This window comes from Brachyistius frenatus, unplaced genomic scaffold (genome assembly GCF_029030835.1).
Source record: "Brachyistius frenatus isolate BFR_SWC_R1_liver_20210118 unplaced genomic scaffold, ASM2903083v1 Contig_222, whole genome shotgun sequence".
NCBI classification, from domain to species: Eukaryota; Metazoa; Chordata; class Actinopteri; family Embiotocidae; genus Brachyistius; species Brachyistius frenatus.
Window position 1 is genome coordinate 412106 of NW_027210821.1, and position 27895 is coordinate 440000.

Here is a 27895-nt window from a genome sequence, read left to right on the forward strand (position 1 = left end):
ACGGGACACCTCGGCAGATATTAGGAGTATCACCACCTCACTGCATTTCACTTTATCCAGCGTGTGAGTTGAGCTGTCAGACTGACTTGTACTCTCCGTATTGATGCAGGAGGAGAACAACCCATCCCTCTGTGGAACGAGCACGACACCTCGACGGATGCTGACAAGCCAAAGATCCTGCTTTATTCTCTCAGCCTCATGTTCAAGGTACCATCGTGTTTTGGTTGGGTTCAGAAATGCAGACTCGTTCTCGCTGGGAGAAGCAGACGGGTGTAGAGGTTGTTTTGCTTGTCAGTTGAAAACTGAGGAAGTGTCTGAGCGACGTCTCGGTGTTCACAGGGAATCCAGATGACGGCCACCACTCCTTCGATGCGGGCGGTGCGCTTCGAGACGGGCCTGATCGAGCTGGAGCTCTCCAACAGGATCCAGTGCAAGGCTCAGCCCGGAGGCAGCAGCAGCTACCTCAAGCTCTTCGGCAAATGTCAGGTTGATCTGCACCTGGCCCTCGGACAGATAGTCAAGCACCAGGTACCGGCAGGGGGTCTCCCCGCTTTGTTCTCCTTGTGCCTCATCATACCGGGTCACTATCACACCGCCTTTCCTTCCTTTTTCACTTTTTCAGGTGTATGAAGAAGCCGGCTCAGACTTCCACCAGGTGGCGTACTTCCGAACTCGGATCGGGCTGAGGAACGCTCTGCAGGAGGAAATCAGCGTCTCCTCAGACAAGGAGGCCGTCCTCATCACTCTCAACAGGCCCATTGTTTTCGCCCAGCCGGTGGCGTTTGACAGAGGTTCTGCTCACTTTCTCTTTACATTACATCTAATGTCAAATGTTAAAACAGGTACTTTTAACCCTTTACAACCCAATAAATACAAATTCCCACCTTCTCTTCTTGGTTGAAAAGCACAGCGAGTATTTATCACAGAGATGTAATGAAAATCCTGTGAAACTGCACGACTTGAACTTTCCAGAAATGTCGGTGCCTCCTGTGTGTGACGCAGCGTTGCCTCGGCAATCCGAGTTGATCTGCGTGAAGCGCTGTACCCATCTTTACCCTTCCTCCACTCTTGATTCAATACTTCTCAAAGTCCTGATCACTTCATCACGTATTGAAAATTTAAAAAAAACAGCAGAATGATACCCGTGGTTTTCTAACTAGCCCAGGTTTGAAATCTCATACAAACGTGGTTCAGATATTCCTGACAATCTCCTCTATACAGCTATAAAAAGATATCTCTACTGACAGGATTTTCTAGTGAGCGATACATGTAAAAATAGAACAATTTCATATTACAGTAGTTATTTTTTTCCTTAATATATAACAGCTAGTATTAAAAAATCTCTAAATATTATCAAATTAAACGATGAAAGATCTGGATAGCCTGGAAACAAATTATATACAGCATGAATGGTGTATAATGACCAAGTTATGACCTAAAAATTAAAGGGAGTGAAATTACTGTAAAAAATAATCTGTGGTTCATCGGGTTAAAGCATCATTGCACATTGGTGCATATTTATATTAAATATAACATCTCCCATCATGTTCTTTAACAGTCGTTAATCCTTAAACTGCAAGAAGGAAAGAAAAAAAAACATCCAGATTTGACATAAAACTGTCTTCTGGTCAGTTATTTTTGTTGTGTGTGAAAAAAAAAGATATTTCGTCTTGACTTTGTTTTTTGACCTTGAAGGAACCCAGCAGGAAGTTTTTCTATTTTTATACTGCCTCTAATTCCTTTTTCACACTTATTCAACAGTAGTTATCAAAGAGGGATGTCTCTTATATTCACACTCAATAAAACATTGAGTATTTCTTACTTTTGTATTTGAAAGATTAATAGGCCGAGGTCATGGTGGGTTGTTTTTTTCAGTTTCTTGGCATTTAAAAAATCGAATGCGACTTGTCGGCATGTCGTTGAGGATCTGTTCTGATGCCACCACGTCTGTGTGTCCTCCTGCAGCTGTGCTCTTCTGGCTCAACTACAAGGCGGCGTACGACAACTGGAACGAACAGCGCATGGCCCTCAACAAGGACATCCACATGGCCACCAAAGAGGTGGTGGACAAGCTGCCGGGCATCCAGCAGACGTCGGCGCAGGCGTTCAGCACGCTCTTCCTGCAGCTGACCGTCAACGACCTGGGAATCTGTCTGCCCATCACCAACACGTCGCAGGTAGTAATGTTCAGGCTTAATGTTCGGAGCTCCGGCCGTCAGGCCGGTACAGAAGCAGAACAGGTTTTCACGCTAACTTCTGTGTTGATGTCCAAGTTTAAATATTTTAAATCGATATACAAGAGATACGTTTCCAGTCAGTCAGCCTCATTCACCGTTTTAACAGCAATGTGTTTGTAGTGTGTAAACTGAGAAAACACACTTATTAAATGTCTCATTCTTTCTAAAGTAAAGTATTACATGCCAGAAATAATTGTTCCTTTTGCCAAATTATGAATCTATTTGCACTTGGCAGCGCTCTCCATGTGAGCGTGTATAAGATTAATTTTGCTGTAAGTTCTAGCTTTGAGAATCATTTTATTGCTGTTCCCAAAACAGCTTCTCTTATCAGTTTGCTATCATTTCTGATATCAGTGTTTCCCCTATCATAGCTGTAAAGCTGTGTGTCTTCCCACCACACAGTCACCGTTATAATGAACACATTCAGGAACACGTTGGCCGTCCTCTATTTTAATGGAAATGCTTTTTACCTGCAAAAATCTGTCTTTCTTGCCCAGATTTGAAAGATGTTTCTGAAATGGCCGCCCCTACACACTAGTGACATTTCAAGGGGGAAACACTCGATATTAATAGTTCATATCAGTTGTCCTGTTATACTTACCGTGTGTCCGTAGATAGAAGATATACCAGCTGTCATGTCACACTTATTTCCATAGAGAGGACAAGTACCAGTTACGGAGGGCATCAACTCTGAAGCAGCAGCCCGCACATCAGCAGGCCGGCAAAAAAATGCACGAAAAGTAACCAATGATTTATTTACACCTCTTGTGATGGCTTGTTGTGGGGAAAATGACTTCCTGTGATTCTCTTCCATAAAAATTGGTCACAAACACACTGCATCACGAGGACAGGCCACACTTCCTCCACCAGGCTGGCATAACGACTCACGGAGCTTGAGCTGCTGTCTGAGGTGTGGAGTTACTGCAGAAAAAACAACAACGAGGTTATGCCAGGTGGTGTTGCTGAAAGATTTTTCTGACATTTTCATACACGACACTAGATGAAGAAGGATGGTGTACACGGTAGGCTCTGTGTAGCATGTTGGACATTTAAAAAAACAAAACAAAACATTACCTGGATTCCTGCAATAACTGCTCCAAAACTGTGGTCTGAATTTCATCCAAGTAATAGAAATAGATAATCGGGTAGTCTGGAGGTAGATATATATTTTTTACCTCCCTCCTGTTATCACTGAGATGATGATCAGACTGCTATTTTTGGGCACCAGTGCAAAGTTAATCCAGAAATTCATGTGATATGGGTGTTTGTTTTTTTTCCTCTTGACTGAGAAATTAAAATAAAATCTAACAAACTGAAAAGCTTGGTAACATTTCACTCGGATGTCTATTCATAGGAAAGATATTTCTACACATTCTGTGTTTCAAATGACATGCTAACAAGTAGTGCTCTTCCATGTTGGGACTCTAGGAGTTTTAACAGGGTAGTGTTGTTTCACACTGACAGGAAATGACCTCACCATGACGGTGTGAACGCACTGATGCTCTCAAAATAAGGCGCGTTAGTACACGAGTACAACATCTGGAACACAGCAGGTGTCTTTCAATTTTAAGTCAAGTTTAATTTCTTAATTGGGAGTTTCATTACTTTAAAAAAACGTCAGAAAATAACTATTTATGATCATTTTTATTGAATCCATACAAGTATAGCAGATTGAAATGTTACCATCCAACTCTGCCTTTCTCCAGACACATGGAAGTGGGTTCTTTTTTTCCCCCGTGTCATCCCTCCTTTCCCCCCGCCCCCTCCCTGCCTCCCCCTCCTCCCCCATCCCCGTTGAGGTTTGGGTAACCCCTCTCCCTGCCTTGTTTTTCCCACCAGGCCAATCACAGCATAGATTTTGACACCGGCTCAGCTCTGGTCCTGACCATCGAGAGCACCCTGATCACCGCCTGCTCCTCCGAGTCGCTGGTGAGCAAAGGACACTTCAAGAATTTCTGCATCCGCTTCGCCGAGGGCTTCGAGACCTCCTGGGACGACTGGAAGCCCGAAATCCGCGCAGACCTCGTGATGAATGCTTGTGAGTGACACCGTGTCATATTCTAGCACGCCGAAGGTTGTTTTACTGCAATAATTAAACCCTAAGTATGAATTTAGAGCTATTTATTTACGTTTCTGTGTCGTACTACTCTATATGAGCCTGTTACCAGGTGATCGATGACCTTGTCGGCAGGAAAAGAGACTTCTTATGTCACTTTCTGTGCACGTATCTCCTCTGAAATATTGACAGGCTGCTGCTTTATGCTGGTGTGTGTTGTGTATGCAGGTGTCGTCCCCGACGGTACATATGAAGTGTGCTCCAGGACTACAGGGCAACCTTCTGCAGGCAAGTTCTTTTAACTATGCTCCAGTCTATAAAATATGGATCAGACCCTGAAGCTGCACAATAAGCACGAGACAACTGTCTGGAAGTTTTATCTTTAATTACATTAATTTAATCTGCATTCTGCGCTTTTTCTTTTTTTCTTTAAATTTCTTCCCCCTCTGGGTTCGTCTTCCTCTAAACAGAAAGCAGCAGCGCCGGTACCTGGACTCTCAACGTGCTCTGGAAGATGTGCGGCATCGACGTTCACATGGACCCCAACATCGGCAAGCGCCTCAACGCTCTGGGCAACACGCTGACGTCCCTGACGGGCGAGGAGGACGTGGACGACATCGCCGACCTGAACTCGGTGAACATGGCGGACCTCTCGGACGAGGACGAAGGGGACAACATGTCGCCCACCATCCACATGGTGAGCCACCGCTCAGTTCTTTATCGTCCTGGAGTTTAGTTTGGATTGAGAGTTCGTTGTTATACCTTTTAATGTTATGAGCAGCATGCAGTTGGATCACATGTTCTGCCTTGTGACTCCATTATTATATAATATATATATATATTATTTTCAGATGGACCTCCAGAAAACTAATAAGAAGGAGTGACTTTAGCTAACAACACCGACATAACTGATGGACACATTTTATTCACTTTGGATTTGATGAGAGAAGTTGAATGGGAGTCTATGGAGCCGGAGGCTTTTTGGAGCCGACCTCTAGTGGCGCTCGCTGGTATTGCAGTTTAAGACACTTCTGGATCAGAACCATTTTTCAGACCCAGAAGCTACGAACTCTTTTATATCCAGTCTGTGGTCAAGCCTGAGGTCACAGCTAGTTTTTTAGAGATTCAGTCTTCATGCTAAGCTAAAGTAACCGGCTGCTGTTCATTGTAGACATGATAACGGTATCTATCTTCTCATCTGCTATCGGCAGCAAAGCAAATACGTGTATTTCCCTAAATGTTGAACTATTGCTTTAATATTTCACTGGTACATCAGAACATGTCCGACCTCGCTCACCTTAAACGAAGCTGCAGAAGGTAAAGTCTGACCCGAGTCGTCTATTCTTCCACCTCTCCAACCGTCTGTCCCTGCCGTTGTCCACAGAGTCCAGAGAGCCAGTTCAGCCCTCGGCTGACCTTAAGGAAGCGTCTGGTAAACCACATCCTGGGCCTCAGCCCCAGACCTCAGAGCGTTTCTGTCCCCGTCGACGACTCAAACGGTGCCACGCCTTGCCTGCGAGCGGGCGGCGCCAGGGCCCAAAGACCCGTCTCCTGGGCCTGTGTATGTAGCCTCCCACGCTGGTGACTCTTCTCTGGGCTGAAACTAAATCACTGGCAGGGTCCCGTTTCGGTCACCTGCAGCTAACAGATGAAGGCGGTGGATTGCAAAATGCTAATCGAAGTTATTTTATGCTTCAACTGAACGTGAAGAGTGTCGCTTTGCATTTCTGTTCCGCCGCCCTCATGGAGCTTCAGTGACGGGTGAAAAGAAATAAACTCCTCCCTGTGGTGGTGGTGGTGATGGTGGTGGTGGTGTTGGCGGTGGTGTGGATTGATCTCCAGATAACCTCTTCAATCATAAGAATCACAATAAACCCACGTTTAATCAGGCAGATTCGGGGATTTCTTATTTCACAGCAGCTGCTCGCTGGAAATTCTTTTGCTTGATCAGCAGGTGTCAGTTTGTCATCAGTTTTACCAGATACGTGTGTTTTAGGTGCGTTTCGTTGCTTCGGCCCAACAGGAGACCATCGACCCGCGGAGGCAGCTAGTGATGGGGAACCAGATGATCGACGCCCGAGGGAGGAAGTTCACCAAGAGGGTGGTGGACATTCGAGAGCTGAACGAGCAGGCCAAAGTCATCGACGACCTCAAGTGAGACCTGCGTGCTCACGCTGTTCATTCTGAATTATTCTGTTGTACGGACTGCAGTAAATATCTACATCCTCTTCTCTTGATCTCAGGAAATTGGGGGCCAGCGAGGGAACCATCAACCAGGAGATCCAACGCTACCAGCAGCTGGAGTCGGTCGCCGTCAACGACATCCGGAGAGACGTCAGGAAGAAGCTGCGTCGCTCCAGCATGAGGGTAAATCCTCCCGTTTATCCACAGGGACATCCACGCGTTAGAGAATGAACATTTCTGTAGATGAAATGAGGATTTAATTATCTAAACACTCGATTCTTGATGGAATCGGTCCTGCTCGGGGTTATTGGACCATCGTCCTGTCTGAAAGAAATAAGATACGAACGTACTCGTAGAACTCCCGTTACGTCCAGTAACATCCCGTCCCGCCCCACCAAGGCTGTCTCCTCAGGGGACACACTGGTGTCTCTCAGGGTATCGTTCGATATAATACCGGTCCATTTTTCCTGCAATAGAAAATATTTGAACCGTGTGACGTACAACTGCAGCTTATCCAGCAACAAGCAAGACTCCAACCCTCTGCTGCGCTGCAGCTTTACAGCGCGGTGTGAGTTTAATTGACGGTCGCAGTGTGTTTCACACCGTCGGCTCCGCCTCCGCTTCACACACACACACACACACACACACACACACACACACACACACACACACACACACACACACACACACACACACACACACACACACACACACACACACACACACACACACACACACACACACACACACACACACACACACACACACACACACACACACACACAGCTCCCCACAGAGCAAAGCAGAGGCTCAGGAGAACGACTCGACTCGTTATGAAATAAAAGTGCAATAAAAGCCCCAAAAACAAATTTATGAATGCAGAGACGTCGACCTTAAACTTCATAGAATCGGACCTGAACATCGTTCAATCTGCCAACAACGGCGAGGAAGTAATTAAAGCTCTGCTGCTGATCGTAGCGGTCGTAGACACCTCCGACCAGCAGCTCTCCTGCACTGCTGCACCTCCAAATCCTCCCTCAGTGTTTGTTTACACAATTTGAATCTGACTGTTATTTACAAACTACAGAGCTGAGAGGTCATTTTTGTTTAGTTTTTAGTGAATATTTGAAGTTACAATAACACTTATTTTGTTTTAATTGTCTCAAAATGACATAATTGTATAATATTTTTCAGCATTTTGTTATATAGTCAAAAATATCGGTGTCACAAAAATACTCGAGATATCTGATATTATTTTAGGACCATGTCAACTCCCCATATATGGCATATTTTACATAATTAAATGTTTAGTAGTTTTTTTTATTCTGCCCAGTGAAAGTGTCCAATTTGAAAAACATTTTATTTAATATCTGCGTCTGCCGGTGGATCATCATGAAAGTCATAATAATATGTTGATCGTAATGCAGACAGGACTTGATGTTTGTTGTAATTATGCGGGGAAACAGCATTTCAGATATCGACAAAAAAAATGAAATATAATGCATCCTTAAATAATACAGATGTCAGAGGTTGATGGACCTCGTTCATTTTGTTCCTCCCAGGCGGCCTCTCTAAAGGATAAGTGGGGTCTTGGCTACAAACCAAGCTACAACCGCTCCAAAAGCATCTCGGCGGCAGCCGGCCGACCGCCTGTGAAGAGGATGGACAGACAGAGGTAACCGACGAGGGCGCTTTCTCTGAATCATATTATGAATGTGGCGAGGAGAGGAGAGGAGGAAGTGTTCACCATCATTATGTAGAAGAAGTAATGATATTTACACAGTTCACTCACTGTAAGACCTTCAGCAAGTGAAGAATATCAACTCTGATGGGAACAAATCCCATAAATAAATGTTTTAAGAAGTCATTATATGCCGTTTTTTTTTCTGAGACCCATAAAAAGCTGCATATTGTAAAAGCGTCACTGACATGTTATAAGCATTTGTGCATCTTTTGGCATTTGTTTATTTTGTGTCTTTAGCTCCAGAATAGGAGATGTGGATGATTTACCGGACATCCGGGTCGATGCGTCCTCTCCGGGCCCGCGGGTCACCTTCAACATCCAGGACACGGTAAGCTCACCTCACCCTCACATGTCCTCTGAACACGCATAGCGTGCAAAATGTTGTAGCTATATTTGTTTAAATCAATATTTGAGGTAATGGTCGTTTTTTTAGTTTCTTGTTGACAGTTTGATCATCATCATCATCATCTCATCTTCCATTTCTATGTCTGTTTTATCGGTAGACTTGATCTCTAGAATATCTGATGTTACAATAACTACAGGAGGAGGGGAAGTTTTTATGTTCTATTATGAATTAGATCTTTTCTTATTTTTTTTTTTTTATAAATCTTCTGTTTAATTGAAGATTAATAATCAGGCTCTGGACTCTGCACATGCACCTGTCAGTCCAGGAGAGGTATTCAAGGTATCTGGTTCGAAAGATTCAATTTAACAAATGATGCTATCTAACTTTAACAAAACGCTGCTGCTGCTTCCTGTTATCATCTCGGTGATTACCTCGACGGGGCTGAGACGCTTTCAAAAAATGCAAAATCAAAACAGGATGATCAAATGGAACCCTTTGATATCAATGTTTAATTTCATTTGCATAATAACTTAGTCACTGTGTGATTTATAAAGATGTTGTTCTGTATTACTTCTGTGTTGATAAAACACCGGTAGTATCCCATCAGAAATTGAATTAGCTTTTATAATAAAAATATTTTATAGAGTGATAATATTTAATGAATTACGGAGTCACGTTTTTCCATCCTGTTTTGAAACTGCAAAAAAATAAAATAATCCATCCGCTTTTTCTTCAACCTTAATGTATTGACTGATTTCTAACAACGCATGGTTCGTCTGTCGGCTGCTGTTTGTTGCAACTGGAGCTCTTTTATCGCTCCCAACACCACCACAAAACTTCATGCAGATAAAATAACTGTTATAAATCCAACAAATTGGTTTTATTTGTATTTTTTCATTTTTAGACAAGCTTAAACTTTATTTTTGCTCACGTGTTTTCTTCTCATTCAATATGAAGTCAAAGCCAACAGCTCGTTAGCTTAGTTTAGCATAGCTTAGCATAAACACTGGAATTAAAAGAACACAGCTTGTCTGGTTCTTTGTAAAGTTAAAGAAATCCACCCGGCAGCACCTCAAAACATCACAAACTGACTTCTTTTACCTCTTTTTGTTTGATATATACATATATATATATACGGAAATACCAAATTGTGAAATGACATCTTTTAAATTTTGGTGAGAATATGACTTCTTGGGGGAAAATGTCTTAAATAATAGAATAATCTTTGATATTTTGTTATCAAAATCCACTCATGAACTTGACACAAAACTTAAAAAAAAAAAAAAAAGAATAGTTAGTTGATGTATTAAGGTTTTTTGCTGGGTATATTCAGATGAATGGATGATGAATCTATCTGCTGTTGTTTCTTCCTCCTTCGGGGGAAATTAATCTTTTTCACTTCACAATGTCTCCAATAATCACTCTTTAATGGCAGACTGAGACCACGCTCCACTAAACATCCCACAAATAACCAATAAGGTCAGAAAATGTTCAGACGGGTCTCGACTCTGTTCTACTTTCAGACGCTGTTTGCTTTTGTCCAACGTTTACTCTTCAACTGAAGCCTGTCGGTCGCTGCCTCTGGGTCTGTTGTTGTTGTTGTTGTTGTTGTTGTTGTTGTTGAGCTTTTTCTACTTGACGGATTTCTTGGGCGTTTCACCGTCTCTTCCTGTCGAGGTGTCTTGTCGTCCTCCTCCTCTAACTCATCTGTCCTCCTCGGCGAACCGCTGCAGGCCGTAGTATTCTGTCTCTGGACGCGTAGTCATCAAAGTAGACGTCTGAACTCTGAGATTTGGCGTTAAAGCCGACTTCTGCTCGACATGCTCCAATAAACAGAACACTATCTCCTCCAGAGTCACGACTTCTTCCTGCTTGAGACATCGGCACGTTCAGACATTAAAACCGTCCCCTTTGTGAGTCTGACTCTTTGTCCTTCTCTGAAGTTTCCTGAGGAGACAGAGGTGGACCTGTTGTCGGTCACCACCGACGAGCCATCCCATCTCCATCATCACCCTCACCTTCATTCTCCATCCGCTCTCGAGGGCCAGCACTCAGTTTTCAGTGCGCCCGGCACTCCTGGCGTCTTCTCACCAACGCTTCCCTTCCAGCCCGACGACCTGTCCTCCTCGTCCTCCGAAGACTCGGAGAAGGAGGACGAGTTCGAACGCGAGAGACCGCCGAGCTACCGGAGACCTCTGTGAGTCGTCTTATTGTTTCTTTCTTTTTCTTTTTTTTTTGGGGGCTGCTCAGATATTCCTGTGATGAATGTTAGATGAAAGGAAGAACAATTTATCTTTCTTTTATGATTTATATTTCCTGCTATAAATAAAGTCTTGCAACGTTGAGCGCTCACTGAACGGCTCCTTTGTTCTTGTTTCCCAGCCAAGCGTCTCACAGGAAGTCCTCCGGCTTCTCCGCCGTGAGTCAGCTGTTCAGCGAGCGCTGGCCGGGCACGGCCGCCAACCGCAGCTTCAGCGGCCCCGCCACCGAGAGAAACATCGACTTCGAGCTGGACGTCCGCGTGGAGATCGACAGCGGGAAGTGTGTCCTTCACCCCACGACTCAGCAGCCCGAGCACGAGGACATCTCCTTCAGGAGGTGCAGTGAAACGCTCTTCTCTCACTTTTGTTTCAGGTCTGACTCACGTTACCCGCTGAGAGTCGAATCCATCTCTGCATTAGCAGATAAAACGTAACGCTCCACCTGAACAGCAGGAAACGTTCTTTATTCAGAAAAAAGAAAAAGGCATAAGTAGGGATGGGCATTGTTAGGATTTTATCAATACAGATACTTATTGATTCAATACTCTATTGATACTGTCGTTGGTGCTGATTCAGCCACTGAATGGTTGATCTGAAACTGAAACTGTGGCTTTCAGATGACGCTCTGACCATTTCACACGACCTCTGCGCCTGTATGTGACGAACCTTCACTGGACGTCTCGTGTTTCAGCCTTTGCATGCAAAAAACAAAAAAAAATCTGAAGATTAACCACAGTTTTAACTTTTATTCTCTCCGCCGCTGTCAGTCAGAGCAGGCGGGTGTTTCTGTGTCTGTGTGACTGACAGCTGTCTCCCACACACAGGCCTCTCTTCTGGACCCACAATATATAATAGAAAAAGATCTTAATCTGAAACGGAGTTTGTGGGATAAAATGTGGAGGATAGCGAATGTGAGGCAATAAAAAATATAACTTTTTTTTTTTTTTTAAATTGCTCAAATACTGACAGCAGAAATGTTTTCGCTGCTTTGCATCCGGTTCCGGTTGGAATTGAATTTCGATGCCCATCATCGGGCGTAATTCGTGTGACAGCGCTCTCTCCCTGTGCGGGTTTTTACAGGAGCTGTGAGCGCAGCCTCCGGAGCCTCGACCAGGAGTCTCCCCCCAAGAAGAAGAAGCTTCAGCCCACCTACACCTCCACCACCCACCTCCTCGCCGGCAAGAAATGTCCCTCGTCTCTGCAGACCAAATCCAACGAAATGGAGACCACCGTCTTCTACATTCCAGGAGTAGACGTGAAGGTCGGCCTCTGCCTCAACATGCACATTATTTCTTTTGATCTTTCTCTGCTTTAAATAATTAATTCTCTTTTTTCAATCTTCTGCAGTTGCACTACAACTCCAAGACCCTGAAGACGGAGTCGCCCAACGCCTCTCGAGGATCCTCTCTTCCCCGCACCATCTCCAAAGAGTCCAAGCTGTATGGTATGAACGATAGCGGCCCTCCCAACCCTCCCAATGCAGCCCAAAGCAAGACTAACTCGCTCCTACCTCCCCCGCCCCCACCTATCCCATCAGGTACTGAGCATTCCCTCCATTTTTAATTGCATGCCCTCGCACCGTCCGTTAATCGAGCGCCTCGTGATGATTTACATCCGCAGCACATGTGGAAGCCGCACAATCAAATGCATGTGATCTCATCCCTTATTTTGAAGGCATGAATGTAAAGGGCACCTTTGATCAGGCGGGCTCATGTATATTAATGAACCACTAAAGGAAAGACAGTTCAAAGAAAGAACAAAAAAAAAAACTACTGTTTGTGTGAATCTAGTTTATTTCAAGTAAAAAAAATGAAAGACAGAACTTTGAAAAGGGCTGCAGGCGTGACGTCGAGGCTGAACTTTCACGTGTCTCCGCAGCCAAAGGTAAAAGCAGCGGCGGCGTGAAGACGGCCAAGCTGTACGCCTGGGTGGCGCTGCAGACGCTGCCAGAGGAGATGGTCATCAGCCCCTGTCTGCTGGACTTCCTGGAAAAAGCCCTGGAGACCATTCCCATCACTCCGGTGGAGAGGAACTACGCAGGTATCTGATCCCATCTGATCTTCATGGAGCCTCTTCTCACAGGAATGTTGTGTGAGACGTTCATAGTTTCTGCGCTCGTGTCTTTTACTTCTTGTTTCCAGCTGTGGCATCCCAGGAGGAGGACATGGGTCAGTTCGATACGGTGGAGCCGCTGGAAGAATCCACCACCTCCCTGGTTTCCTCCTCCACCTCAGCCTACTCCTCCTTCCCCGTGGACGTGGTCGTCTACGTCAGAGTCCAGGTACCGACTGCCTGACTTTTATTCTGCGCTCACCTTTTGATTTATTTGACCCCATGCACAGTCCTTTGTAGCAGATATTTGACCTGCTATTAATAACCAGATCTTTTTTGAAAATCAAGTTGAGTCAACTTTATTTGTATATTTTGTTTGTGCAAAATTGCAATACAAGGTGCTTTACAATAGAAAATGAATAAATAATACAAACATCTTTCGGACAGATAAAATTAAGACAACAGGGCAAAAAAGACTATAGAAATAAAAAGTTAAGTTAAAAAGATACGTCTTAAGATTGTGAAGCCCTCAGCTCTATTGGCCGGCTGTTACCAAGGCGATACCATACAAACACACCAAACACCACCTCCTCATATAAATCACAGAAACAGAACACCATGCTGCACCATGAGGACCTGAGATCCTTTATATCTCCCAAAACACTGTCATTGTATAGTTATGTGATCCTCACTCTGTCCAACACGATGTCTCCATGGAAACACTTACATGGACGTCTCTTCTCCCTTTGAAATATTTGCAGGTCATTTAAATATGAATCTATTCAAAGAGAATGAAATGTTTTCTATGGAAGTTTCTGTTTTTTCCATCATATTTATTTAATATCTTCTGTCCCAGGTTGTTATCACTGAGTAAAGTCACAAGTTTAGATATTCACTTAAGTCTTCACTTTACATTTAACAACAAAAACGAGTGCTCACTTGTGTTTCCAGCCGTCTCAGATCCGCTTCAGCTGCCTGCCCATGTCCAGGGTGGAGTGCATGCTCAAGCTGCCCTCTTTAGACCTGGTTTTCTCCTCCAACCGCGGAGAGCTGGAGACCCCGACGGGGGCCCACCTCACGGACGGAGCACACCCGCCCTCCTCCACCCCGCCCGGGCAGCACATCCCCAAACCGCCTCCCAGCAAAGGTCTGCCGAGCACTTTGGAATAATGTTGCTGTGATGTGTGCAGACACATGCGAATAACAAAAACATCTTCGGTGGAAATCTTTTCGAGTCTATCGCACACTGTGAGCACATCTATTAGCTGTCACCGCATGGCGTGTCTGGGCCTCGTACGTTTCCGTGACGCTCACGGCTGGTTCTCTTGCATTCATTACTTTCCTCTCCGGTCGGTCTTTTTGCCCGATGATTGGAGTTCTGCCACGCTGGCGAACTTTCGATGCATCTCAGGTCACATTTAGAGTAAATACACACTTTGCATCACTGGTCTAATTACCGTAGCCCTAAATATATATATAGTGTCAATGCTTGTGATACATTTTGATTGGATAGAGTCATATTTGTGTTATTATAAGTGTATGGGAGTGCTCGTCTCACCTCCTCCACCCTCCCTGCAGCGTCTCCGTTGCTGGGGAGCCCTCTGGGCAGGAGCCGCCACAGCAGCAGCCAGTCCGACCTCACCGGCCCCCCCAGTAACTCCTCAGGCCTCAGCTTCACCGCCTGCATGTCTGACTTCTCTCTCTACGTCTTCCACCCCTACGGCGCCGGAAAGCAGAAGTCGGCTGTCACGGGTCTGCCTCCGGGCCCGGGGCCGTTAGGTACGGAGAGCTTCGTGTACTGTCCTTGCGCTAATGATACAGGGCTGCAGTTCAAAAAAAATAAATGCATCTCATATTACTGCTGAAGAAATACTTTCTGTTTAACTGTATGTAGAATTAATGTAGAATAACCAGAACTTCACGCTTTATTTTTGCCCTCTCTCACAACCCCGTTTCCCAAAATGTTGGGACGCTGTGTAAAATGTGAAAGAAAACAGAATGCAATGATTTCTAAATTTAATCATTTTTTAAATAGAGCAAAGACAACATCAACGTTGAAACGGAGAAATTGTTTTAGGAAAAATATGTGCTCATATTAAATTTGATGGTAGTAACACGTCTCAAAAATGTTGGAACAAAGTCAACAAAACACTGGAATTAAAAAAAAAAAAAAAATGTATACACCTGGTGGAACATCTCACAACTCATTAGGTTGCCTGGCAACAGATCATTAACATTATTGAGTATAAAAAGAGCATTTCAGCGAGTCTCTCAGCAGTGAAGATGGGGAGTTTGGAAACCAATATTGGATGGTGGTGATCTTCGGGCCCTCAGGCAGCACTGCATTAAAAACACACACTGTAGTGGAAATCACTGCATGGGCTCAGGAACACTTGTGAAAACCATCGTCTGTGAACGCAGTTCATCGCTGCGTCCACAAATGCGGGTTAAAACTCTACAAAGAAGAAACCAGATAGAAACATGATCCAGAAACACCGCCGCCTTCTCTGGACCGAGATCATTGAAGATGGACTGAGGTGAAGTGGACAACTGTCCTGAGGTCTCACAAATATACATTTTAGATTTTTTTTGGGGGGGGGAATCATGAACGCTGCATAAGAGGTGATGCAACAGTGGTAAACATGATCCTGTCCCAACTTTTTAGAGACGTGTTGCTGCCATCACAATGGCAATGATTAACAAATCATGTAAATCATTGAATTCTGTTTTTATTTAGAAAATATTATTGACCATCATGAATCATAATAATCCTGTTTCCTCAGGGACAGTAGATGAAGAGCCGTCTTCAGTGACGGGAAGAAAAGACTCCCTGAGCATCAACCTGGAGTTTGTGAAGGTCAGCTTATCGAGGATCAGGCGCACCGGAGGTCCCACCTTCATCGAGAGCTTCATCCCTGCTAAAGGTGGCAAAATGGACACCACCCTCATCAACATCTCAGGTACGCCGACATCCCCACAGGAAGACTGTTCTGTTAGATGTACAAGAGATTAAACTGATAATCAATCAGCATCTGGAAGAATCAGCTGGGAATCTTCATCAGGGGATTTAATCAACCGGCAGAAGTTTGGGTTTTGGTTTCCATCATTAGCAGCAGTCAGAGGTGTAAAGCTGATATCTACCAGCTGATTGGTCAGTTGCATCATCGGCTGATGATGTCACACTAAACTGGGGTGGCAGCACTCTATAAACAACTTCAGTGCTTCAGAAGCATTTAGGGTCCTCTGTTGGAAGAAGGTCACTGATGCTTCTGTAAGAACTAAAATGTCCTCATATTTATTTTTATTTATCTTTTCTCTACTTTTGTATGTTGTCCACAGAGGAATACATTTTTTATTATTTAAAGTTTGTTCCACTTCGACAGAAAGTTTCATGATGCAGTTTGATGTTTGAAACTCCTGCTGCCTGTTGAATATTCACATGTTCACTTAATCAAACAGAGTTCCTTTATCCTTCGTAGAGTAATCAGACTTCCAGCCGGGGTACTTAAAGTGATGCACAGCAGAACTTAATACTTTCTGTACCATCTTAGGGGGGTATAAAATCAGTGTTGGGTAGAATTTAATCGGCATGGCAACCGATTTCAAGACAGAAATGTACATCGTCTTACAATGAGTGCGTGCTTATTTCACCTTGTAGATTTGTTTTAAGGAGCGCTGCAGAAGCTTTTAAAAGACTGTTTCCCATAAGATATTGTCTCCTCAGCCGTGTGCGACATCGGCTCGGCTTCCTTCAAGTACGACATGAGGCGACTGAGTGAGATCCTGGCCTTCCCCAGAGCCTGGTACCGCCGGAGTATCGCCAGGCGGCTCTTCCTGGGAGACCAGACCATCAACCTGCCAGGTGAGCGCGCTGCAGATGCACGTCGTCTGATAGTCGCACCACCAGGCTGTTATGAAGCTTAGACACTGTTGGTGCATGAATCTTATGCCTTCGAAGTACGTATCAAAAAATGGACAAAAGAAATAGAAGGAAAAGTTGGTGGGAATAAATGAATAATTCTCAGAGACGAGCCAACATCGCTCCTCTAACCTGCGTGGGTGTAGCTGGTGTTCATTTTTAATATCCTGACCTTCCTTTAGCCAACGTTCCCTCCCGTCGCTCCGTGTTGACATTTATGCCGCTGTCCTTTTACTTATCACTCCAAACCTTTACCTCTCTGCAGCCTCCGGCCCCGCCACCCCCGACTCAGCCGAAAACGTCACTCAGCATCTCTCCCCGGAGTCCAGCCGGAAAGCGTACTGGAGGACATGGGACGGCAGCACGGGGACGCAGCACATGCCCCAGTCCCCCAACGTCTTCTCCGAGCACTCGGCCGGCAGCAACATGTCTCCGGGCGGCGTGGGACACCTCAAGTCTCCGGCGCCCGGTCGCACCAGGAGCGTGTCGGATTCCTCCGCTCCGAGGAGAGGTGAGTACAAAAACTCCTGAGCATTCATACGAAATAAAAAATAATTAAAAATGAATCTAATGATGATTATTTTTTTGTCCAGATTCAGTGACCAAAACATCCACGCCGTCCTTCAGTAAAAACGTGAAGGCAGCAGGTCAGCAGGGGGCGCCGTGGGAGACGCTGGTGGTGTTCGCCATCAACTTGAAACAGCTCACCGTCCAAATGAACATGAGTAACGTCATGGGAAACAACACGTGAGTGGTCACCACAGACGGTATATAAAAGTGTTCGTAGCTTCCGGGTCTGAAAAAGTAGGCTGATGCAGAAGAGCGTCAAACTGCAATACCAGCGAGTGCCACTAGAGGTCGGCTCCAAAAAGCCTCCGGCTCCATAGACTCCCATTCAACTTCTCTCATCAAATCCAAAGTGAATCAAATGTGTCCATCAGTTATCTCGGTGTTGTTAGCTAAAGTCACTCCTTCTTCTTAGTTTTCTGGAGGTCCATCTGAAAATAATCCCTCATTCATTAGAAAAGAAGATTCAAGAAGACCTGTTTTTGGGGGCGTGTCTGTTTGATTGACAGGTCTGCGGTGCAGTCAGGTTACAGCTACCGGTGGGCGGGACGTAGTATCGTCAGGTTTCCGATCAGATCGGTCAGATCCACAGCTGGCTCCTCCCCCAGCTCGTCCAAATATGGTCACTTCCTGCTCCAAACCGCTCCGAACTAGCAAAGATGGTGACGGACAGAATCTGAACTGGAGGATTCATAACGTTCACAAACCAACGATGACATCACCAATGGTTGCTGCTTGGTGTTCACACTGTATTTTTTATTATTTATTTTAAATGAGTTCCTATATTTGTATGTGTACTTATACACAGTACAGTTGTTACTATTTGACCCATTTCACAAATCAAGAAGAAAAGCATGAAAAGTAACAATAAATTGAAAAGAACATATAAACAACTTTAAAGAAAGTCTTTAAAAAAAAAATATGAATAAACAGGGGAAAAAAAAAATCACTAATTAAATGGATGAAAGCTGAAGATCTTTCATCTGAGAATATGTGAGGGTTTACCGTCTGCCCCACTTTAATGCTTGTTGATGGTTTTCAAGATTACCAACAACTGCTCTTTAAAACCGAAGCAACATGGAGACAAAATCAATCTATCTACTATTTTATTTCACTTTTTATCCCCAAATATTCAGCATCCTTCCTTGCATGATGCAACAGTTAACAAACATTTACTCGTAAACAAACATCCGTTTCATTTCTAGTTTCCACCCTCGGGACTTGTGAACAGAAAAATCCTCCGAGTGTTGCTTTAAAGAAACGTCTTCAAACTGGAAGTAAGAACTCTGATAAATGAGTCTAGCAGGGATTCAGGACACCTGGAAACTTACAGGAACTTCAAGTGAGCGGCTGAAAACGCAACACTGCAGTGAAGGAAGTGAAGCTATGGATTGTCTGAGCTAAACCGTGTCTGCTTATTTATTTCCCTTTATGGGAGTAATATTCCTCTACGCTCCGTACCAACGTGTCTCTGAGGTGTTCTTCCTCCTCGTGGTTCTTCCTCGGCCGCCAACTCTCCGGTTCTCTGACGTATTTCACCGGTCAGAAGAACTGCAGGAACATCCTGCTGAATCCTGACAGACAGAAACAACCAAACCGCTGCAGTCTGATGAAGTTAAAGGACATCCTCCATCCTCCTCCATCCTCCTCCAACCTCCTCCATCCTCATCCTCCATCCTCCTCCAACCTCCTCCATCCTCATCCTCCAACCTCCTCCATCCTCATCCTCCATTCTCCTCCATCCTCCTCTATCCTCCATCCTCCTCCAACCTCCTCCATCCTCATCCTCCAACCTCCTCCATCCTCATCCTCCATCCTCCTCCAACCTCCTCCATCCTCATCCTCCATTCTCCTCCATCCTCCTCCATCCTCCTCCATCCTCCTCTATCCTCCATCCTCCTCCAATCCACTTCCATCCTCCAACTCTGAAACACACACATCTCCATCCTCCATCTTCCTCCCATCTGATCCTCCATCCTCCTCCGCCTCCTCCTCCCCCTCCTGCTCTTCCGCCTCATCGAGTCAGAGTATAGTCGACCTCTTGAGCTCTTATTAAATCATTTATGGCTGCAGGATCATTTTCCGTCATTAAAACATTGTTGAATCTCGGCTGTAAAGCGAGAGCTGCATCCACAGATGGTCTGAACATGAATTGAAGGAAAAAGCCTCCTAATGACATAAATAATAATAAATAACGACAGGCTTGCTGTATGTTGAAACCTGTGAAACAGGTTTAGCATTGAGGGTTGGCAGCTCTTTTCTTTTTCGGCTACCCGTGTTGCCGTGAGTCATTTATGCTCCATAGAGAGCCCTCCTCCATTATTCAGCAGCGCTCACCTTTCCTCTCCGCAGCTGGACGACCAGCGGGCTGAAAAGTCAGGGCCGGCTGTCCGTCGGCAGCAACCGGGACCGAGAGATCAGCATGTCCGTGGGCCTCGGCCGCTCCAAGCTCGACTCCAAGGGCGGGGTGGTGGGCGGCAACATCGACGTGAACACCCTGGAGATGGTCTGTAAGTAAACACAACATCAGCTCCTCTGCCGTCTGCTGTCTTTTTCTGCAACTCGTTAGCAGATCTTGTTCGAGCGGAGTGTAAACTGTGGATGTGGAGCCGAGCCAGAGTTCAGCGCCGAGTTCTTCCATCACACTGGGAGCTGCAACGATAACAACACTTTTACTTTCTCCTCTCACTTTTCACACTTACTGTGTCAACAGACCCTTTATTTGATAGGTTGGATAAGATTTTTAAGAAGATAAAACACATTTGTACACTGATTTTATAAATGCTGAGTACTCATTACTGCTGCAACTTCACATGTAACTCTGATTAAACTCTGTTCACTCTTTATTTACACAGTTTTTGTAAAGAAAAATGGTTTTGAAAATGAAACATTTGAAGTTTTGGCCGAGAAAACAACAGCTATGACATTGACTTTCTTTTGCGTTGCTGTATTGGTGGTCGCTCAGAGTTTTAACCACTTCCTGTCTGTTTTGCAGCCCACATCTCCGAACACCCGAACCAGCAGCCCAGCCACAAGATCCAGATCACCATGGGCTCCACGGAGGCTCGGGTGGACTACATGGGCTCCAGCATCCTGATGGGAGTGTTCAGTAACGCTGACCTGCAGCTGCAGGACGAGTGGAAGGTCAACCTGTGCACCGTCGACACCAGCCTATCAGAGAAAAGGTGTGGTATGATGTCATCACAAGGTTATTATTCAGCACGAGTCATGTTTAGGTCAATTAGTTTGGTTCTTGAGGCCACGTAGAACGACTTCTATCAGATATTAGATAACTCCAAATGTCTGCGTCAACAGCATTTTAAAATGCAGAGGAGTGAACTACGAAGCAGGTTCAACACACCAGGCTGTCTTCGTCTGAGCAGCTCAACACAGCGGAAACACGCGGTCGGAGATAATCGTTATTACAAGAACTATGAGGAAGTTAAACACATAATGGAGACTGAAGGCAGCACGAAGGAGGTGCTGGCAAAAAAATCAGCGACTATATTTCATTTCATTTCATGGTAATGCACAAATGTATCTGGAAAACATAAACACAAAAGCGATTTACAATCAGTGGAGACACATAAAGATAAACTATCCCACTGGAGGGGAGACTCATAAAAGATCAAAAACTCTTTATTTTTTTTTGTAGTTGTAAAATATTATTTCTTGTGAATGTATCTGCTTTAAAGAAATGGTATTATCGATGCCTTCAGGATGAAAAACACTTTTCTGTGAATGTGTAGTCTGAGTTGAAAGACTTATAATGTCATGCATTCATTATACATTCGTTCTCATGACAGTTTTAGTTTGATCTTTTTACCTGCTGCCACCGAGCTCCATGGGATCCTCTGCGATTGGTGATGTCGTGTTTCAGAGAGGATTGATTGGTCAGGAGGTGCCACCTCTGTACCTTTTGATCCCATATCCCGAACATGACCTGCTCATGTTGGCAGCACAAATTGCCATGGTGATCTGCTCAGGTTAAAGGCTTCAGACTCACCTCACTTCCTAGTACGACCGTCAGGTGTGCTCTCACTCCAAGAGGCCAGTATTATATTTTTTAAAGAGAGTAACATTTCCGGATGTTTTGTAAGCTGCCACAACAAAACGACGTCGTGTTTGTCTGGTTTATGAGCACCAGAATAGTGAAGTTACACCACATTAGACCTGGTGCCGGTGCTATTTCCTTCCATCCTCAAGCTATTTCTTCATGCTCTCTTTTCAATCATCCGTCTCCCTGTTCTCTCCCTCCCCCTCCCCCTCCCTCTCCTTCCCCTTCCTCTTCCCTCCCTCCTCCCTCCAGTGAGATCTTCGTCCACGGAGACCTGAAGTGGGACATTTTCCAGGTGATCATTTCGCGCTCCACCACACCGGACCTCATCAAGATCGGCATGAAGCTGCAGGAGTTTTTCACTCAGCAGTTCGACACCAGCAAGCGGGCCCTGTCCACCTGGGGCCCCGGCCCCTACCTGCCCCCCAAAACCCCCCTCATCAATCCGGAGAAAGGATCCACGGAGCTTTGTGAGCATGCCTTCGTTCGTTCTGTCCCGCTGGGGGGGAAATATTTAAGTTCTGCACAGCATGTGCTGTAGGAAGAGAAATGATTTGTAATTCTAATAAGCTTAATTTGAACACCACTTTTTCAAAGTGTTGACGAGGTTGTCGAGCAGCTGAATGTAATCAGACGTGAGATAATCAGAGACAAAAAGCACGAGCAGCATGAAGGCTGTATGAGGATAAAAACATCTTTCTTGGAAACACCAGCATCGCGCCTCCTGTTCCAGGTCGAATTAATCTCCCTGCTTCTGCCGTCTTTGTCACGCAGACATGGACGCGGCCCATCACCGCCACTGGCCCGGGGTGCTGAAGGTAATCGCCGGCTGCCACATCTCCCTCTTCCAGATGCCTCTGCCCGAGGACGCCGTGCAGCTGGGCGGCTCGATGAGCCTCCACGGCAACCACATGACGCTGGCCTGCTTCCACGGGCCCAACTTCCGCTCCAAGTCGTGGGCTTTGTTCCATCTGGAGGAGCCCAACATCGCCTTCTGGACGGAGGCGCAGAGGATCTTGGAGGACGGTGAGGCAAAATGCTCATTTCAGGGACTTCCAGTGTAGAAAGGATGTCATTCAGAGCACATATTGAGGTGACAAAAGGTGTCAATTTATACTTTTATTTTTGCACCCAGGCTCCAAAGATTACTCCACCTACATCGTGCAAATACTGGATTTCCATCTGGGTCATAACACCATGGTGACCAAACCATGCGGCGCCCTCGAGAGCCCGATGGCCACCATCACCAAAATCACTCGGCGGCGGCACGAAAACCCTCCACATGGAGTCGCTACGGTCAAAGAGTGGTTCAACTACGTCACCGCCATGAGGAACGAAGGTAGACACACTCAAAACACCAAAACCAAGTGAGGTCTGATAACTGTTGGTTTGTTCTGATTGGCCAGAGTGAGCAGAGTGGGAGGGGCTTTGGGATTTCTGTTTCCACTGCAAATAGTCCCCCGATCAGTCTGCGGGCTTTTCACGTCACCGTTTAGTTTAATAGCAAAAGATTTACCAGGTAATAATCACAACTTTGGTCCAATGAAAAACCAATAAAAGTGTGTAGAGTCGAGCTGGTAGTTCCAGTTGGAAAGGTGCTGATGAATAAATAAATAAATGATTAATAAAGAGGTTAACATCAAAGAGACAAAACATTGACCTGGAAATGTGCTTGATGTGTCTTCAAGCACGTCAACAATTCATTTGTGTGTCACACATTTCACAATCTTTTCCCGTACGATACTCAGAGCATCGTCCAAATCTGAATAGCGGCCTGATTGCAATGATCTCTGTCCACGAGAACAGTTTTGGGAAGATGTCCATGGATGTGTTGGTGTGATGGACGGGGGGGGGGGCAGAATCCACAGTCCTTGGATCAGTCCCAGTGTTTTTTTTTACGCACAGAGTTTATAGTTTGTGTTTCAGTTGAGCAGGAAAACAGTCTGTGAATAAAAAGAGCGAATTTACACACTAACGAGACTTTAAGTTTGGAAGCTTGTAAAGAACATATTAAATTACATTACATTTCATTTATCTGACTCTTTTATCCAAAGTGACTTACAATAAGTGCATTTCAACCATGAGGGTACAAAACCAGAACAACAGGAATCAAGAAAATACAATTTCTTCAAGAAAGCCAAACTACAAAGTTCTACCAATAAGTGTCATCTTAAGATACTAAAGTTCTGCTGTTCAAGGTGAAGTCTGAAGAGGAGTGTTTTTAGTTTGTGGCGGAAGATGTTCAGAGTTTCTGCTGTCCTGATGTCGGTGGGGAGCTCATTCCTCCATTTAGGAGCCGGGACAGAAAACAGTTGTGATATGAATATGAGAGTTTTGTTTTCAGGTACTTTTTTGAGATTACAATGGAAGAAGAATTGAGAACGCCTCTAAAAACCTAAAACCTCTCTTCTATCAATACAAACTGAACGTTAAAACCTTTTTTACTGAATAAATTTGAGACTCATAAAGTAGAAACTAAAAATAAATGATCGCTTCAAACTTTCAATTTCTCTCAACTTCCCAGAGCTCAGATTAACGGAGGACAGACAGGTGGTTGTTTTTTTCCAGAAGATCTACTTTATCTGAGCCATGCAGCCGCTGCCTGTTGTCTTAAATGTAAAATAGGTGCAGATAACATTATTAAAGCAGAAAAGTGTGAGCCTGACCTTAAACTCAGAAGACTTCCCTCATGTTTGATGTCTTCTTTCAGAGCTCAACTTGCTCAGGAACGTCGAGGCCAACAACCAAGAGAGCGGAGCGGCCGCCAAAAGCTCCAGTCTGCTGAGCAGCTTCCGCAGCTCCTCCAGCTACAACCACGAGACCGAGACCATCTTTGCACTTCCCAGAATGCAGCTGGACTTCAAGTCCATCCACATGCAGGATCCAGATGAGCCCTCACTAACAGGTTCGTCAGTGCTAGTAGCATAATCACAGACTGGATGTAAAAGAGTTCGTAGTTTCAGGTCTGTAAAATGGTTCTGATCCAGAAGTGTCTTCAGCTGCAATACCAGCGAGTGCCACTAGAGGTCGGCTCCAAAAAGCCTCCGGCTCCATAGACTCCCATTCAACTTCTCTCATCAAATCCAAAGTGAATAAAATGTGTCCATCAGTTATCTCGGTGTTGTTAGCTAAAGTCATTCCTTCTTATTAGTTTTCTGGAGGTCCATCTGAAAATAATCCCTCATTCATTAGAAAAGAAGATTCAAGAAGACCTGTTTTTGGGGGCGTGTCTGTTTGATTGACAGGCCTGTGGTGCAGTCAGGTTACAGCTATCGGTGGGCGGGACGTAGTATCGTCAGGTTTCCGATCAGATGGGTCAGATCCACCGCTGGCTCCTCCCCCAGCTCGTCCAAATATGGTCACTTCCTGCTCCAAACCGCTCCGAACTATCAAAGATGGTGACGGATAGAATCTGAACTGGAGGCTTCATAACGAACCAACGATGACGTCACTGATAGTTGCTGCTTGAGCATAACAAAAAAATCTCTGATTGAACTGCTGGCAGTTGCATTGTGGGTAACGAAGGCACCAGGTTTTGACAAGGAAGAAGAATGAATGAATTAAAAACATCTTTTTTTTTTTTTTTTTCCTTTTTCTTTTCCAGACTCCAACAGTAAACCCAAAGTGGAGTGCAGCGTCGTGACCGAGTTCACCGACCACATCTGCGTCACCATGGACGCCGAGCTGATCATGTTCCTGCACGACATGGTGTCGGCCTACCTGAAGGAGAAGGAGAAAGGTTTTTGTCTTTTTGTAGCGGCCAACTCACTCATTCATTCATTAATCCAGTCAGTCAGTGAGGAAAACACACATTTAGTTATTAAACTGCCCACAAACTCGTGACTCAGCGCGCCGTGAGGGAGATGACTCGTCTGGCTCTGAGCCATCGAGGCCGTCAGGACGCCGTCGGACACGTTCGGAGCAGCTGAGTGTTGTTTTAACAGTCGGCGAGGAGGTCAGGGACCCGACGCGCACCGCATTTGAATGCTTTTCCACATTGTTGTCGCGCAGGAACAAATTGGCACTCTCGATGGCGGCAACATCGCCTTCTTCGCGACAATAATAATACAAAAAATAATTAAAAAAGCGTTTATTCTGCAGCGGGGAGGTGTGAAGACTTCCATCAGCGCTCGAGTCATCCTGATGAATTGAAGTCGGGCAGATTGTGTGCGATTGAATGCGAATCGATCTTTAATGTGTTGTTGTTGAAGGATGCGTTTGCCATGTTGAAGAGGAGACATGGAGGCAGCGCAGCGTTGCCGAGGCGATGAACTGATTGAATGTGTGTCCTCCAGCGCTGTTCGCCCCGCGGATGTTCGCGGCCCGGCCGGGCCAGAAGAGCCCGACGGCGCTGCACGACGACAGCTCGGAGGACAAGGAGCAGGACGACGGCATCAACTACACCACGGTGGACTGGAGGGAGTTCCTGTGCAACACCTGGCACCTGGAGCCCACCCTCAGGTCAGCAGAGCCGACGCTCCGGGCGTCGATGGGGTTTATTGTGAGCGCACATTTTTCCACAAGAGTCAAATTCAGAAACTAGAAAAGGAAAGAAAAGCATTTAAAACACCAGAAAAAAAAAGCTTCGTCCTCCCCGACATGGTTCACCCGGTGCGAACGAGAACCGATGTCCCTCCGTGAATATACGGGTCTCAACACCCTCCAATGAGATTCGTTTGTAGTCGTTCCATCCTAGTGGGCGTCGACCTCGTCTTCATTTTAACCAATCAGCTACCTACGTCCACCAAAGCGTGTTTTTTAAATTGTTTTAAGTTTTTTTTTTTCCCAGTTTGTGAGAGTTTAAAACTGTCACCAGCCGTCCAATCGCAGTGAAGGAGGGGCGGGACAAAGGCTGTTAACACCGGTCGCTGATTGGTCCTTCAGGCCTTCAGAGCGGCTGCTCAAACGCTGAAACGAGCCGAGTCACCAGACTGTTTTCACAGAGAAGAAGAATCGATGGTGGAAGACGTTAAAGTTGTAATAACCCTTTAAAGACGGCGAAAAGTTCTGAAGTCTCCACAGTCAAACTATTTATTGATTATTAGCGACTTGTTGTGTAAGTAGCGTTTTGTGCTGCAGCTGCTGTGGTTGGAGCTGCTTTCAAATTCTCACGATCAGATTGGCCTGCAGCACTGAATGTTATTTTATAACAGGGTTTGTAAATTATATCTTCATCTGCAAATTAACAACAATTAAAATGGAATCAAAAAGTAGAGCTCAGTTCATTAGTTCCAGTGAAAACATTTGCCAAGAACAAATGTTTCTGTAGTTTTTGGCCTCTGAAGTTACGAGCTGGGAAAACTAAAATACACATAAAATGTTTTTATTTTGTAAAAAAGACGAAAAGTGTTTTACATTGATGACTAAAAACCAGACAAACAACGAAATGAGATATTTATTTTGTATAGGACGGTTACATCATGCAACATTGATAACAGCTTCAACATCCGAGATATTTATTCATGATTACCAGAAAAATAATTGTTGTTGTGCAAATAGTTCTGGAACAGATGAAGCATCAATTGTGTTTCACAATAAAAGCCTCAAAAGGGTTTCTGTCTGCTGAAACTCTGGCGGGCTTTTAATTTGAAACAGACACAGGAAGTGTTGAGTTTTTAACTTTAAACAGGACGAATACCTGAAAATCAAAACGAGCCGTGAATCCTTCGACGCACCTTAAATGTGACGACTGTAACTTTTCCGCTTCGAGCGCTAAAATCTCGTAAATGAATTCAAACGTCATCAAGAGAAACGTGAACGTTTGAAAAGTGTTTTCTGGAGTTTCGAACCTTCACTTCCACACAAACACACACAAAATCAAACGTGAAGTTGAATTAAAAATAAACAAAACAAACAATTGAAATGTGAATTTCCGTCGTTACAGAAATTTGAGAAAACAACAAAAAAAAAAACGCGGTCGGGAGAAAAAGGAATTTCGACAGTGAAAAATGAATTGATTTTCTTTGGCGGACGGACAGTGAAGACGATGAGACGCTGCAGGACACGTGACTAAACTCCTCGTCCTCCTTCAGGCTCATCTCCTGGACGGGCCGGAAGATCGACCCGGTCGGCGTGGACTACATCCTGCAGAAACTGGGCTTCCACCACGCCAGGACCACCATCCCCAAGTGGCTGCAGCGGGGCGTGATGGACCCGCTGGACAAAGTCCTGTCGGTGCTCATCAAGAAGCTCGGCACCGCCCTGCAGGACGAGAAGGAGAAGAAGGGTCGCGACAAAGAGGAGCACTGAGTCCCAAACCGCCCGAGGCGAAGCCGCAGCGCTCACAAACGCGCGATCGCCGCGGCCGGCGCTCCGCGACGTCCCGCGGCGTCCCGCGACGTCCCGCGTTTACCTGCTGTGAATCTCAGCCTCCTCGTTTACCGCGCCGCTCGCCACCGGCGGCTTTGCACGTTTGTTTTCTGTACATTTTGAACAAAGCAGCTCATATTTGCCTGCTTTAAAGGTGAAGCCC

At 45.2% G+C, this 27895-nt stretch overlaps 1 protein-coding gene across 1 annotated transcript in view; it reads left to right on the plus strand.

Annotated features, from left to right (window-relative positions):
- kiaa1109 (KIAA1109 ortholog) overlaps positions 1-27895 on the plus strand; it is a 74981-nt gene that overhangs the window by 46612 nt on the left and 474 nt on the right. The window contains 32 exon segments of the mRNA XM_069719739.1: positions 110-207; positions 340-528; positions 623-791; positions 1966-2177; positions 4077-4275; positions 4522-4585; positions 4768-4990; positions 6317-6447; positions 6537-6660; positions 8040-8152; positions 8459-8549; positions 10511-10764; positions 10950-11165; positions 11909-12089; positions 12176-12365; positions 12707-12868; positions 12970-13109; positions 13832-14027; positions 14459-14659; positions 15664-15840; positions 16605-16742; positions 17065-17310; positions 17393-17546; positions 19719-19876; positions 20362-20551; positions 21676-21893; positions 22198-22449; positions 22559-22762; positions 24134-24328; positions 25028-25162; positions 25719-25884; positions 27456-27895. The exon segment at positions 27456-27895 is cut by the window's right edge and continues 474 nt beyond it. Of these exon segments, the coding sequence (XP_069575840.1) occupies positions 110-207; positions 340-528; positions 623-791; positions 1966-2177; positions 4077-4275; positions 4522-4585; positions 4768-4990; positions 6317-6447; positions 6537-6660; positions 8040-8152; positions 8459-8549; positions 10511-10764; positions 10950-11165; positions 11909-12089; positions 12176-12365; positions 12707-12868; positions 12970-13109; positions 13832-14027; positions 14459-14659; positions 15664-15840; positions 16605-16742; positions 17065-17310; positions 17393-17546; positions 19719-19876; positions 20362-20551; positions 21676-21893; positions 22198-22449; positions 22559-22762; positions 24134-24328; positions 25028-25162; positions 25719-25884; positions 27456-27672 (5603 nt within the window). The 3' untranslated portion in view covers positions 27673-27895.